This window comes from Clytia hemisphaerica, unplaced genomic scaffold, assembly GCF_902728285.1.
Source record: "Clytia hemisphaerica strain Z4C2 unplaced genomic scaffold, Clytia hemisphaerica genome assembly, whole genome shotgun sequence".
NCBI lineage: Eukaryota > Metazoa > Cnidaria > Hydrozoa > Leptothecata > Clytiidae > Clytia > Clytia hemisphaerica.
This window is the reverse complement of record NW_027103761.1, coordinates 300,631-314,041: the sequence shown is the minus strand read 5'-3', so window position 1 is coordinate 314,041 and position 13,411 is coordinate 300,631. Positions and strand designations below refer to the sequence as shown.

Sequence of the window (13,411 nt, the reverse complement as noted above, 5' to 3'; positions counted from 1 at the left end):
GATAACATTAGGTGATGTAAATGAAATACCAGAAGGAAGATGAATGAATTTATAGAAAAGATAGGAAAGGTGTCACAAATCTATTCTAAGTTAACCTTCGCACCTATGTTTTTATCGAAAAAGAAGGTCTAATTTCAAAAGCAGGTCGGTTTATTATACTGTAGTATTGAGTTTTTGAGATCTAACCTTTCGGTGAAACATTTTCAGAATGTTAAAATGAAGATTAAGTGGGGAGAACGTTAAAAATATGCTAACCTAAAACTTTTTTGCGACCCTTCCCCAACGTAATGAACGATAGATACTATTTTCTCAAATATATTATAAAAATTCATTAACAAAGAATAAAAAACTGAAAATAAATGCTAGAATCTTAATAAAGAGGCATCTTTTTTAGATTAGCTTGTATTTTACCGGCTTCTTTACGATGTTTCTTAGATTCCTCATTATGACCTTGCATCAAATGAGCCATTGCTAAGACAGTCAAAGCTCTCACAACCTCTGGATGGTCCTCACCGTTCAAGTTTTTCTGAGCAGTCAAAGCAAGATCGACTATTTTCTTACCATACAAAGGTAGTCCGAGAGAAACATAAGCGTGTGCTAAGTCGATCAAAATACTGGCAAAATCAGCTCCAAATTTTTTACTTTTCTCTTCATCAGACATATCAGGAGGGATTGATTGCTGCATCATCAGAGCGCGCTCGATTGTCTCCTTGCTCTCAATCTTCATACTCAAACTACCATACACAGCACCTAGCATTCCCAACAATTTACCATACTCAATAGGAAACTTATATTCCCCAAACTTCTTCCTTTGTGCTTCATAGATATCAGATGCTTCTAGCAAAGTTGTTTTAGCAGTTTCATAATCCTCCTTGTTAATTAAGTACTGTGCTTTTTCTGCCAAAGTTCTGGCAATGTCCAAAGGATCAGTGTCTGATAGGGATTGCTGCATAGATAAAACCTGATCAATCAGTTCCTTACAAGCATCAAAATCTTTGTAAACACTGTTGTATGCTTTAGCTAATGCAAATAAAATCTTGCTTTGATTTCTGGCTCCCAATAACTCAAAAGGTTGATTTTTTAGAATGTATTCTAAATGAAGCATCAATATTTTCTTGACAGTATGACCATTGAGATCACCCTTGGTCACATTCATCTGTTCGCAAAGAGAATCTGTGATCCTGGTCAAATGATCTTGGAGTAGAGCAACTTTTTCCACTGGTTTTCCATCCCAGCAAGCATCTTGGCTGGTGTTTTCATCCTCTTTGAACAGACAAGAGACGTCGATACCAAGATTGAATCGGAACAATAAACTGTTGGCATCCTCATCTGATAACATCTTTTTGATCTCACCATGACCAGCCGAATTACGATATTGTTGGAGTATCGTTTGCTCGTTGAAATCGCTTAATTTTCGGTACCATGATTTGTTTTGATGGAAATCTTTGTTTTCGCGCACATTCTTTTCTTCAATGTCGACCAGGGTTTTTGCCATGAAATGTTGGCGCGCTACGTTGTACACTATTGGGTGCAGACTGAATGTGTTTACATCTGTGAAACAGAAAGGTTTTGAAAAGATTAAAAAAGTCAGGTAAAATTATTTTCTTCTTGTCTTTGACGGATCAATAACAAACCTGAACAAATTTTGAATTCAAGTCGAATCAAAATCTGAAAATTGATTTCGATCAGGCTGTTATAGAGTAAAGTAAATTTTTCTGAACACAGCATAATATTGTAAATACTGAAATAACAATTCAATCACCTCATCTACGTCTGTAATTTTTTTTAATAGACAATATGAAAATTTTGGAAAGAGGACAGTTATATCAGAATTAACGAATAGCGAATTTTATAAAGAGAACAAGGATCATACCTCCTGGTTGGACGACACTTGATTGAATGAGAACACATTCTGAGAACATTCCCATTCCATCATCACCTTTTGGAAGCTCTGGTAACACACCATACACCAAGAAATAAATTTCCTTCAACGTCTTATACACCGTCTCAAAGAACTCTTCCACTTTCTGTATGTAGTGCACCAGGTTTTTATTGGACCATACTTTTCCTTTGGGATCAAATTCATCAGCATTTTGCTTGACGTCGTCCGCATCTCTTTGCTGTTTGTTCATGAAATCCAAAATGTTTGGTGGTTTTGCCAGTGATGGCAGTTTGTAGAATGAAGATGCAAGATGTCGAGTAATGGCTTGTTGTGGTATGGCAGTCCCTGGTGCCATTGCTGCCATCAGGTCAATGCCATTGTATAAATAAGGACTTTCCTTTATGATATCCTTCATTAGAATGGCAACAACAGATTCAATGGTGACAAGTTTCCGTCCTGAATAAGTGGAAGTGAAAGCAGAGAGGTGTTGGTTCTGCGAGATTACTCGATTGACATTTTCATCAATTTCATCACAAATTTCTTTCACTGCGTCATCAATACTTTGAACCTGCTTCATTGCTAGTTTCTTTTTCAGCAGCACTGCATTACAAAGTAAAGCCAACGGATTGCCAAACACCTTCTCCACCAGTAAACTCAATGATGCCACATTCCCGTCAACATTCACAAAGTTTTTCAAGAGTTGAACACCATCTTCTACAGACATCCTGTAAAGAAAACAACAACAATTAGGTCTGATAATAAAATCATTCAACAAAGATTGCATATACATATCGTATTACTATGAATAAAACAGACCCTTTTTTAGGCATTTATTCAAATTAATACGATGTAAAAGTTACAAAATTGAAAGTATAACATAACATTTTATAAACGATAGCTGCTTTCCAGTTCAAAGATCTATATTATATATTCAAGTGTATGGTTGAAAATTAAAAATTATCAAAAAGTTTATCCGTTCATTTTAATCAAAAGTTGATTTTCAAAAGCAACCCTCACCCTTTCTGCAGAGAAATGGCTGATTGCTTATTGATGGCAACTGTCTTTGGATCTACACCGTCAGCAACAACCACGAACAAACCCGAGCTCCAGCTCTCTTCTTCTTCGATACAGCTATTCAATATTTCAAGAACAGTGGTTGGACTGGTTGATTGTAATTGATCAAAGATGATTACCCATCCAGGGTGTTTGGACAACTTATCTTGGATGTTTTCAATTAAAACATTACACTGCTCATTAAATGTTCCATCACTAAAGGATCCACTTTGCATACCCTCATCTAAATCAGTTTTTGATACTTCAAGTTTTGCAGCTGCAGATTTTAAGGAAATGAGAAAGGAGGTTTCAGTATCAGTTTGTAGGAACAATGTCACATTGGAAACAGGTAGTTGAAGCGTTGATTTTTGTTTTAGTTTCAAATGCTTAATAAATTGGTTTGCAAAAACTGTTTTCCCACTGCAAGATGGACCATGAATCAACAATTTCTTGACTTTTTGTGTTGAAAACATCGTGTCTTGTGCATTATATTTGTCTGTCAAAATCTCAAATTCTTTTTTCCTGTCAATTAACAGGTGGTTAGGCAATGCCGGTGGCAACTCTATATCAATGCATTTGTTCTTATATGCCTGATAGCTATAGTAGGCGAGCCAACTGATAAAACCACCGCCACCAATCAGCCAATATTTTAACGTTGGTCCATTCCATGTATCTCGTGCTTTTTCTCGAAAAGTCTTTTCTACAACAGGTGGTTCACTTGAAGAGCTATCTGATTGACATCTGCTTGAAATGTGTGATAATCTTGGTCTCAGCAGCGACTTACTTGCTATTAGCCTGAACATTTTCTTAATAATTGTTGCTAGAATAAAGAGAAAAAAAATTTTTTGTTATGAAATATAATCCTTATTCATCTCAAGTCATAAAACAATGGGTCACATCTAGGAGCAACTTTTTTCAACCACATTAGAGCAAGAAAGGCCATATTTTACAAACATCCCAAATTAAGGGAATTCAGACAGGTCAGCCAGCAATCACTGCTGTATCCTTAAAACACTTCAAGCAGGTCTTTAATTGTTTATCGTAGAATGGCAATTAGTGCACCCCACACCACAGTCAGGTGTTTAAATTTCTTTCTTTGTGTTAAAGCACTAACGAAAATCAAAACCAGTCCTCCCGCTGCAAAATCCTTGATGCAGTCTTACAAAATTCCCCAATTTAAACCTTCCAGATGTTGAAAATTTCCCCAACCTTCAGAGCTTAATAAGCGTGTTGGATAAAAATTTCTGCATCTGGGTGCCAGATAACTCCTGCGGGCATAAACTTGTAAATGCAATGCACACTTACAGTATCATAGTCCTCCCGAGTATGTCCACGTGTAATTGCACGCTTAAAGTTTTATGTAAATTCTGATTCAAAAACCAGTTTTTGTCCATTTGACCAAGGTTCCATTCGTTTTCAAAAAAACTGAAACTTACTTTTGAAAAAAATGATTTTTGAATCTTTTCTATATCTTGTAAATGATGTATCTCAATCAAAGCAATGATTATAATATACTGATTTTGATGATTTGGAAGGTAAAATTAATAGGTATAAGCACTCTTAAAAAAATTTACAATTTGATAGCAGTGCCTTAAAACTTGGAATTCTAAGTGTGCAATTAGAAGGATTTTTCAGACTGTAAGTAGTGGAGGTAGCCTGAGTATCCAGACTCAAATTTCAGAAAAAAAGTCTTACCTCAACATACAAAGTTTCTAAAATTTTAGAGGCTGGTGCAACTAAAAAAGTCAGATACATTTTGTTTGATACTGTCTGTGAGTGAACCCTTGTTGACAGAATCTCAAAACTTTGAAAACCCAGGCAGGCGCACATAACTTACCATAAAACCTCTTTTACAAACTTCAAAAACTTTTAAAAGTACTTTAAACTACATCAAAACGTTAGCCACATTCATAAAGGCTCCTTTCCATCAGCCATTTTGTTTTATAGAAATGAACCTGTGTTATTTTCATTTGTTTATCTTTTTTTTGCAATGCCAGCTTTTTCTATAAATCATAAGCACGCGTAGAAAATATAGAAACCCTCATAAAAATTCTGTTCAGAGTGACTCACCACGACCAATCAGATGCACTTGCATATACAGAGACAAATATCCCTGCACACGAGTTAAGTTGGACCAGTCCGTAAATCAGAGACAAGATTATAAATGGCCATTCCAGAAAATTTTCGTTTCCCCTGTCAGACGACATACATTTTCTAGTTTCTTCAAGCCTTGGAAATAGTACTAGGGTGGGGCGTCAAATGTCAAAGTCAGAAAATTCAAGATGTGGTATTTTTTTATGGAAATTTAACCTATTGAGGCATTCTGCGCAATTTTTAAGGTCAGAAGTCAAAAATTGGCCGAACCCCCCTGGGGGTACTGATTCGCACTACAGGCAAAAATTGGAAAAAATGGCATTTTCTGGCCTTTTCAGGCCTGTAAATTTGTCAAAACTATTTCAAATCTTATTTTTTTCATTTGTTGTACTAAATTTTATGAAGAAACAACAAAATAATCATATTGGGTTGAAAATTGTGCCCATTGGAACCCTAAACGAGCCGTTTTAAGCCAATTTTGGGTAGCAAAATGCTTTTTAAGACCAATTTTGCAAGTACATAAACTTTAAACTGATTAATTCACATGTCTGAAATTTTTAGAGATGGAAGTCTTCAATAGAGTCTTTAAGCAAAATGAATTTCAAGTTTTTCACTTTTTTCAAAAATTCATAATGGCGTTTTCAAAAATCACTTTTTAACAAAAGAAAATTATATTTATCAAAAAATAGCATTTTTTAAGGCAAGCTTCTACAAACTGAGTTTAAATGCTGACTGAAATTTTTTTTGCAGTGATAGTATTCTGGAGATACTCTAGGAAAGTCAAAATCATTTGGGTCTGGGATGCGTCTGTGTCCGCCATTTTGGAATTAAAATCCCTGCTAAGAGCCATTTTTCAGGCAAAAACCCAAATTTGGACTGAAAAAATCTCTAAAATGACAATAGACATGGGTCTGAATTTTCTTGCAGTGATAGTATTCTGGAAATACTGCAGGAAATCAAAGTCATCTGGGTTTGGCATTTGGGTATATCCCCTATTTTGGAATTGAAATTCCTGCTAAAACGCAATATTTTAAGCTAAAATCCCATTTTTGACTGGAAAAATCTTAAAAATGGCAATAGACATGAACCTAAAATCTTTTTGCAGTGATAGTCTTCTGGAAATATTCCACGGAAATCAAAATCATTTGGTTTTAGGATTTGGGTATATCCGCCCTTAATGGGATTGAAATTCCTGCTGAAACAGGCTAAAATGCAACATTTTGAGCAAAAACCCAATTTTTGACTAAAAACCTCTCTAGAATGGCAATAGTTTTGGACCCAAAATCTTTTTGCAGTGATAGTATTCTGTAAATACTCCAGGGGTAAAAACTATTTAGGTATAAGATGCTTCTGGGACCACAATTTTTTAATTGAAGCCAGTTTTAAAATGTATATAATATTTCAAGCAAAAATCCAATCTTTTTCTGACGAAACAAGTCTTGAGAATGGAAATGTGTGTGGGCTGTAAAGAATTAAGTGGAATGGGATATTTGTTATAATTTGTTTCAACTAGTATTTCTAAATTAAAGGATTATAAATTCATATTCTTTGTTTTAAATGTAATATTCAAAATATTTAAAGCCAATTATGACGTATCGGATGGAAATATGTAGCATTTTAACAGAGATTTCATTTCCATAATGATGGATGTAAACAAATCCCAGACTCAAATGATTTTGTTTTCCTAGGAGAATTCACAGAATAATAACACTTCAAAGAAATTTGGGTCCATATCTATTGCCATTTTATAGCAGTTTTTAGTCAAAAATGGGGTTTTTGCTTGAAACGTTGCATTTAAGCCAATTTTAGCACATATTTCAATTCCATAATGGCGGATACACCCATATCCTAAACCCAAAGGATTTTGATTTCCCTGGAGTTTTTCCAAAAGGCTATCACTGCAAAAATATTTTAGGTTCATGTTTATTGCTATTTTTAAGATTTTTTTCAGTCAAAAATGGGATTTTTGCTTGAAATATTGCGTTTTAGCAGGGATTTCAATTCCAAAATGGGGGATATACCCAAATGCCAAACCCAGATGGACTTTGATTTTCGTGCAGTATTTCCAGAATACTATTACTGCAAGAAAATTCAGGCCCATGTCTATTGTTATTTTAGAGATTTTTTCAGTCCAAATTTGGGTTTTTGCCTGAAAAATGGCTCTTGGCAGGGATTTTGTTTCCAAAATGGCGGACATAGACGCATCCCAGACCCAAATGATTTTGATTTTCCTGGAGTATCTCCAGAATACTATCACTTTTTTGTTATTGTACTATTAGGGTAGGGCGTCAACAGCCATTTTTAGGGCAAAGTCAAAAAAAGCAAAAAAAAAGATTCCCTCCACTGACACTGTTGATCAAAGATGATATCCAGGATAGTGGGAGGTTGATGGTGACAAATTGTATTCAGGAAATCGCAACCCGCCCCTTACATATCAGGTGCTGTTAAAAGCGACCGACAGAGATTTAGCACCACAAAGCACACCCGATTGTTGGGTGTTTTTAAAACTTAAAATAATTTCTAACTTCACATATGGACAACAGAGCCCCAGACTACCGTGAATGGTCCTAAATCCGACAGCCCTGCCAAAATCCGACCCCCCCCCCGCCGAATAACTGCAATGAAAAAGAAATTCTATGTTTACAAACATTCCCTCTCCAAGTTGAACGATAAACTATTGCAAGAACTCTCGAGACAAAACAGCTAACAAAAAAGATGACTTTAATATCAAGATGTCAACTATTGTGATAAAAAAAGTGTGAGTTATAAAAAGCCTTACCTTTTACAGTACAGTATTCTGAATCCGTTGTTTGTGTTCATTCACAAATGTTATTTGATTTAATGGGTTCAATGTATTATATTTAATGGGTTAAATGTATCGAATTTCTCAGTTTAGTTTACACTTTGGTATCTTTGTTGCTTCACAGGTATTGTGGCGTTGTGGTATAGTGGACATCAACCTTGATTCTTGTACAGGCGATTAAGGTTCGATTCCCACTCACAACGGTTCACTTAGCAAGTGAACAAATCTACACCCTGGTCAACCCATGCCATGTGAGGGAAATTGGGTAGTCAGTTCAAGGTGCTGACGGGATGCTTACTCAAAGCATCTACAGTTGCGAGAATGGGCTCCCAGAGCCTCATGTAACTCAACCATAATAGAATAATAGAATAGAATAGAATAAAGCGAAAGGTTTGTTTTTATTTTAGTTTGTATCTTTGAAAGACCCCATCAGTTTTGTACAATGAGCATCACCTTCAGTATAATAAATCTTTTTGGAGGAATTTGACATACGATTAAATTATATTTCAATATTTTGTATAATATTTTTGCAAGAATAAAGTGCCTTTTTTTGTCAGCATTCAGACATGTAAAAAGAAGAGATATTAATAAGATGTTACTAGCCAGCAACTTACAATTCTCCTGATTTTAAGCTATAATATGATGTTGGTTACTTGATTGGAATACTGTTTTGTTTGGTTACTGAATTTATTCTGGTCTTACTTATTCTGGTATGTAAATTTTTGAAGTAGGAAAGAAAAAAAGCGAGATGGCGGCTGATTTAATTAAAAAGCATTAGATTTTCACTACCTGTCGGAGAACGGCAACTGTGACAAAAGTTTTGTGATAATCTTTTAATCTAACTTTATAAAACCATCATGAAAGGTTTTAGCACCATATTATAATGAAATTAAGTGTCATTTAACAAAATTAAGGGCGGAAAGTGGTACCCCAATAAATACTGACGCACCAGACTTAACGAACACCGGACACACGAAAGTCCGGTGTAAAATGAGAATTTTTTTTACCACCGGACAATCTCTACACCGGACTTAAGGAAGTCGGATGTCCGGTGTCGGAGAAGGTAATTTTTTTCCACCGGACAATTAAAACACCAGACATGACCAGTCCGGTGCATCCGGTGTTTCTAAACTTTTTTGTTTCGTAAATTTCCGGCGTCCAAAATTCCCTGTATGCAACACCGGACTGGCGTCCGGTGTAGCGAAAGGATATTTTTTGCCACCGGACAAATACACCGCCGGTGTCACCGGACAGTCCGGTGCGTCAGCAGGGTCTATCAGTTAGGAACATTTGGCGAGTTCCTGTACGCGGCCGCAATCAAAAAGATCATAACCACGCTCATAAAAAAATTGTGTTTGTGTCTTTTTTTACCGTTTTTTGCCTAGATGATATAGCAAACGTAGTAAGTATAAGCAGACTGTGCCTTTAATTGGCTGTAAAAAAAATATGCATTGGTAGAAATTTCTTCAACTTTCAACAATGATAGAACACACCTATTTAAAAAAAATTAACCAGCGCATTTTTCATCTTTCTACTTCTTCATTTTCCATGAAGCTCTCAAAGTTAAATAGAATTTAAGCACATAAGATATTCTTATAATTGTGAAATGTCATTCGCACTTTCGCTACGGTGGAGTGCATGACGTAACTCGCGCGGCAACAAACTCACCTTCTGTTGGCTGGTCATATTGGGCGTTTTGGTGTTACCACCCTCGAAGCAGTGGGCGCCTTCGTCATTCCGCAACTCTGTCCACCATTTTAAATGAGTTAACAATATATCCAAAAGGGCGCCCTCATCAAGAAAGATCATTTGCTTTGGTCTCCGGCTTTGGGAAGCAGTAATATTTTCGATTGTTTTCGATGGAAAATGGTAAGAAACTTAAGTTTACTAGTGTCATTCAGTTTTTGCTGGCTGATAGAATGGCAGGATCCTGGATGGTTTCCCTAACTGTCTATACAAACTACAGACCAGACTATATTAAGAGAAAATCCCAAAAGAGTGCTTTTTTCGAGCTCCAACCCTAACCTTAACGCCTAACTGATAATTACCCAATTCCTAGCCATCTGATACATACCCAGACGGTGTCAATCGAACAACTTCAAACAAAAATCGCAATCGAACCAATCGAACGTAATCGAACGCGATCGAATAATTGCAATTCGATTGTCGAACGTAATCGAATCTCAATCGAACAGCCAATTCCTGGGTAATATTCGATTGTGTTCGATTGCGTTCGAGCAAGGTTAGATTGGTTCGATTGATAGTTGACTATGTTCCATTGGTTCGATTGATTGTCAATTACATTCAATTAATATTCGATTTCGTTCGATTACGATAACGTTCGATGAGTTTGATTGCGATTAAATTAAATTGGATCACTCCGTTAGAGCTTTTTAGCGTGGGCGGCCGAGCGCTAAAGTATCGTACAAAAACGAATAAAATCTAAATCAATCGAACGTAATCGAACATAATCGAATACAATCGAACGTAATCGAAGCAATCGAACGGCAAATCCTAGGTAATATTCGATTGCGATTCGATTGCGTTCGACAATCGAACTGCAATTATTCGATTGTGTTCAATTGCGTTCAATTGATTCGGCGTTCGATTCGTTCGATTGACACCGTCTGGACATACATACATAGGTGCATCTGATTCTTCAATTCGGTGACATAAAACCATCCAAACCATCCATAAGCCATCTGATACGTAACCACAACCAAACTACACCCATACCCAACCCCTACTAGGTCGCCTGCAAGTCCTGACACTATTCCTGCATCAGTGCATGCCATATCCGAAAAATAGATATATGTCTTTCGCCTTTATGAAGAAGCCTGGATGATCACAAAACAAACAAATATCGTGAGACCTCAGTCAGAATTTCAAACTCATTTGCAAAGTCAAACCAAGTTTAATAAAAATCTTTTATCCTCAGAAAAAAGGAAGGGCCACTTATCTTTCAACCTTTAGTAGTTTTCCAGATATTCCATTTTGAAGTTCCATTGTTTGAAGGATTCTGTACATAAACCTGCATCTTGTAAAATCTCCACGGCACTGAAATCGAAAGTGTTTCCCTTCACATAAAAAAAAATCCGCGCGGGAAGTTTGGTAGCGGGAGCTGTAGACGGGGGTCATTATATCATAAACTTTTCCTTAGTCAGTCAAGGACACCTTCAAATTAGTCTATCATAGGCTGATTAGCCTATCATAGGCTATTTAGACTATTTTATATAAGCTATTTAGCCGAAAATCGATAAAAACCTCAATTTCTGACGAAATATAAATAGCTACAATTAAGGTCATAATATATTGAGAATTTTGGTTATTTTAACGTTTTTCAAGATTTAAAGTTCTGGCGAGAAAGTCGAGCACTTACAAATCGATTGTGGTTCAAAAACTTCCCGGTGGATTTCCCTTTTTTCTCAAATATTATGACCTGATTGTAGCCACAACGTGGTACGTCCAGAAACTATTTATTACAGGAGAAAATGCAAAAGATTTCAGTCCGATAGTAGACTTCTGCTCATCCTCTAGCGAAAAGTGTTTCTTGAGGTCTGTGATGATGATATTCAGACTAGTCCGATAAATCTTGCCTCAGGGCCAGGTAGGCGCGTGCGAGCCAATGAAGTATAAGCCCGCTAGATTCAATCTGTCATCAAAAATGCGGTGCATTTTTTAAGGCTTCACTTTTTCTTGCCTGAGAAAGGTTAGAGATTGAACTCTAGCCCTTCGGGCTTTAAACTCAATATGGTGCGAGCTGCTTCAAGAGAGCATGTTCAGACGTTGCGGTTTCGTGTTGCTCCGGTATTGTTTCCGTTACGGATCGAGAGTGTTCAGATTGGTTTCGGAACGTTTCGGAGCAAGAAAGCGGAGCAGTTCCGTTCCAATGAAAACAGTGGAGCGAAACTGTTTCGATCCGTTTTGCTTTGTAACGTTTTTTTTTTGACGTTTTGAATTTTGACGTTCACACTTACACCGTTTCAGTTTGGTTCTACTACTGGTTTAATCGTCAGTTCCGTTCGATTGAGTGAAAATATTTATTCGAGCTGTGATACACGACACTGAATGGGGTATGTTTTCATCTGGACAGGGGTTCTGTTATCATCAGTTATGGTTAGGGTTGGACTCAAGAGTCGCAATATAGCCATAGGGCCAAAGGCCCTCTTAGGGAAACTTTTACCTTGTGAGTAAACATAGGGCTATTTAAAATATAGTGTCTGTAAATTACACGCTATGGATCGATTCCGTGTGACGTCATTCTCACCCACGATCTACCATTCTTCTAAGAAATGGCAGAAAGAATATATACAGGACGATTTAGTAAACACCTTGCTTAGCTCCAGCGATTTTAGTGTTCCCGTTTGGACCTGCGCATAGTTTCCTTTTTATGTTTATTTTGTGGGTGAAAATTAGTGAGTTAAGAACTAACAGCTTACTTGAGATTTTGTTGAAGATAGTGCCAAACTGGATTTTGTCGAATCAGTCTATAAGTATTTGTGCGTTTCGCTTTCTGCATTGCCTGTAAACGACGACGCAACGGGTTAAACGTCCGGGTTTGGATCTCATGGCTGCGCCGAAAGTAAAATGGAAAATAAGAAAAAGAGAAAGTAGAAAAATCCTGGAGAGTCATTTACTATCTACATAGAACCATTTTTCTTTCACCAAGCTTCACACAAAGCGAAATTTTTGCTTATTGATTGGTTTCCAGGCGGATTATTTCTAGAAGCAGAGAAAATTTATCCAAATTTTTAGAGCACTTTCGCTTAGGCTCTTTCTCATCCTCTAGCGAAATATAGGAAGTATATCTATAGAGGTCTGCAATTCAGACTAATTACCCCTTGCCGATCGATGAGGGTGTTCTGCTGAGATTCGAAAGAAGGCCCCTACGTGGAACTCGTTTTTTAGAAATTTTTTCCAAAGTTCGCGGGAAAAGTGAGCCTAAATGGGGCTGAGATTCTAAAATCCTCTCAAAAACGCACCCTAAGATGTCTGAGATAGTTTTAGAGTTCGATACTAAGTTTATACTTTAGATATACTTATGTTAAATATTAATTGTAATTGTAGGAAAATGGGAAAAGAAGGAGCGTCGACCCCTACTGATATTCTATATTCCTTGCATTTGAATATTAAATTGAAAGTATCAAAAAATATCAAATCTAAGGGAAAAGGATTCACCAAAATAAGGAGAAAAAAACAATTATCAAAATTCTGTAATCCAATTAAGTTCTATTGTGTTGCATTATGTTCCTTTTTCATAAAGGGAAGATTTATTATGAACGAAAAAGGGATTTTAAAAGACAAAGACTGCATCGTTCTTTGCTCCCCTGCTTCGAAATGATGGGAGTCTAAGCACATGTAGAAAAGAGGAGGAGCTACAAATAATTACCCAAAAATTAATTAATTTCTTCCTTCCATTAAAGATAAGATTAGGCGCAATTGTATCAAATTTTGAGATTGTGAATATAATAAAATACTACCGGCTGATCAGATTTCCAAAATCCGTTTTTTTAACACTCTACAATAACGTATAAATACAATGTAACTAGACCCAAAAAAGGGACTTCAATTTTCTTAGA

At 36.4% G+C, this 13,411-nt stretch overlaps 1 protein-coding gene across 1 annotated transcript; it reads right to left on the bottom strand.

The window, feature by feature from the left end:
* Positions 1–288: 288 nt before the first annotated feature.
* Positions 289–3,775, bottom strand: LOC136805613 (uncharacterized). The gene is made up of 3 exons (XM_067062181.1): positions 2,900–3,775; positions 1,874–2,607; positions 289–1,551 (listed from the first exon to the last, which is right to left on the bottom strand). Exons 1-3 carry the CDS (start codon positions 3,736–3,738, stop codon positions 371–373), a joined length of 2,754 nt encoding a protein of 917 aa, XP_066918282.1. The 5' UTR covers positions 3,739–3,775; the 3' UTR covers positions 289–370.
* Positions 3,776–13,411: the final 9,636 nt, after the last annotated feature.

Excerpts from the sequence above, each read along its gene's own strand:
- LOC136805613 (XM_067062181.1), bottom strand. The coding sequence starts at position 3,738 with ATGTTCAGGCTAATAGCAAGTAAGTCGCTGCTGAGACCAAGATTATCA. Across the intron at positions 2,608-2,899 it reads GCCATTTCTCTGCAGAAAGG|GATGTCTGTAGAAGATGGTG; the intron begins GTGAGGGTTGCT and ends TTTTCTTTACAG. Across the intron at positions 1,552-1,873 it reads AAGTGTCGTCCAACCAGGAG|ATGTAAACACATTCAGTCTG; the intron begins GTATGATCCTTG and ends TCTGTTTCACAG.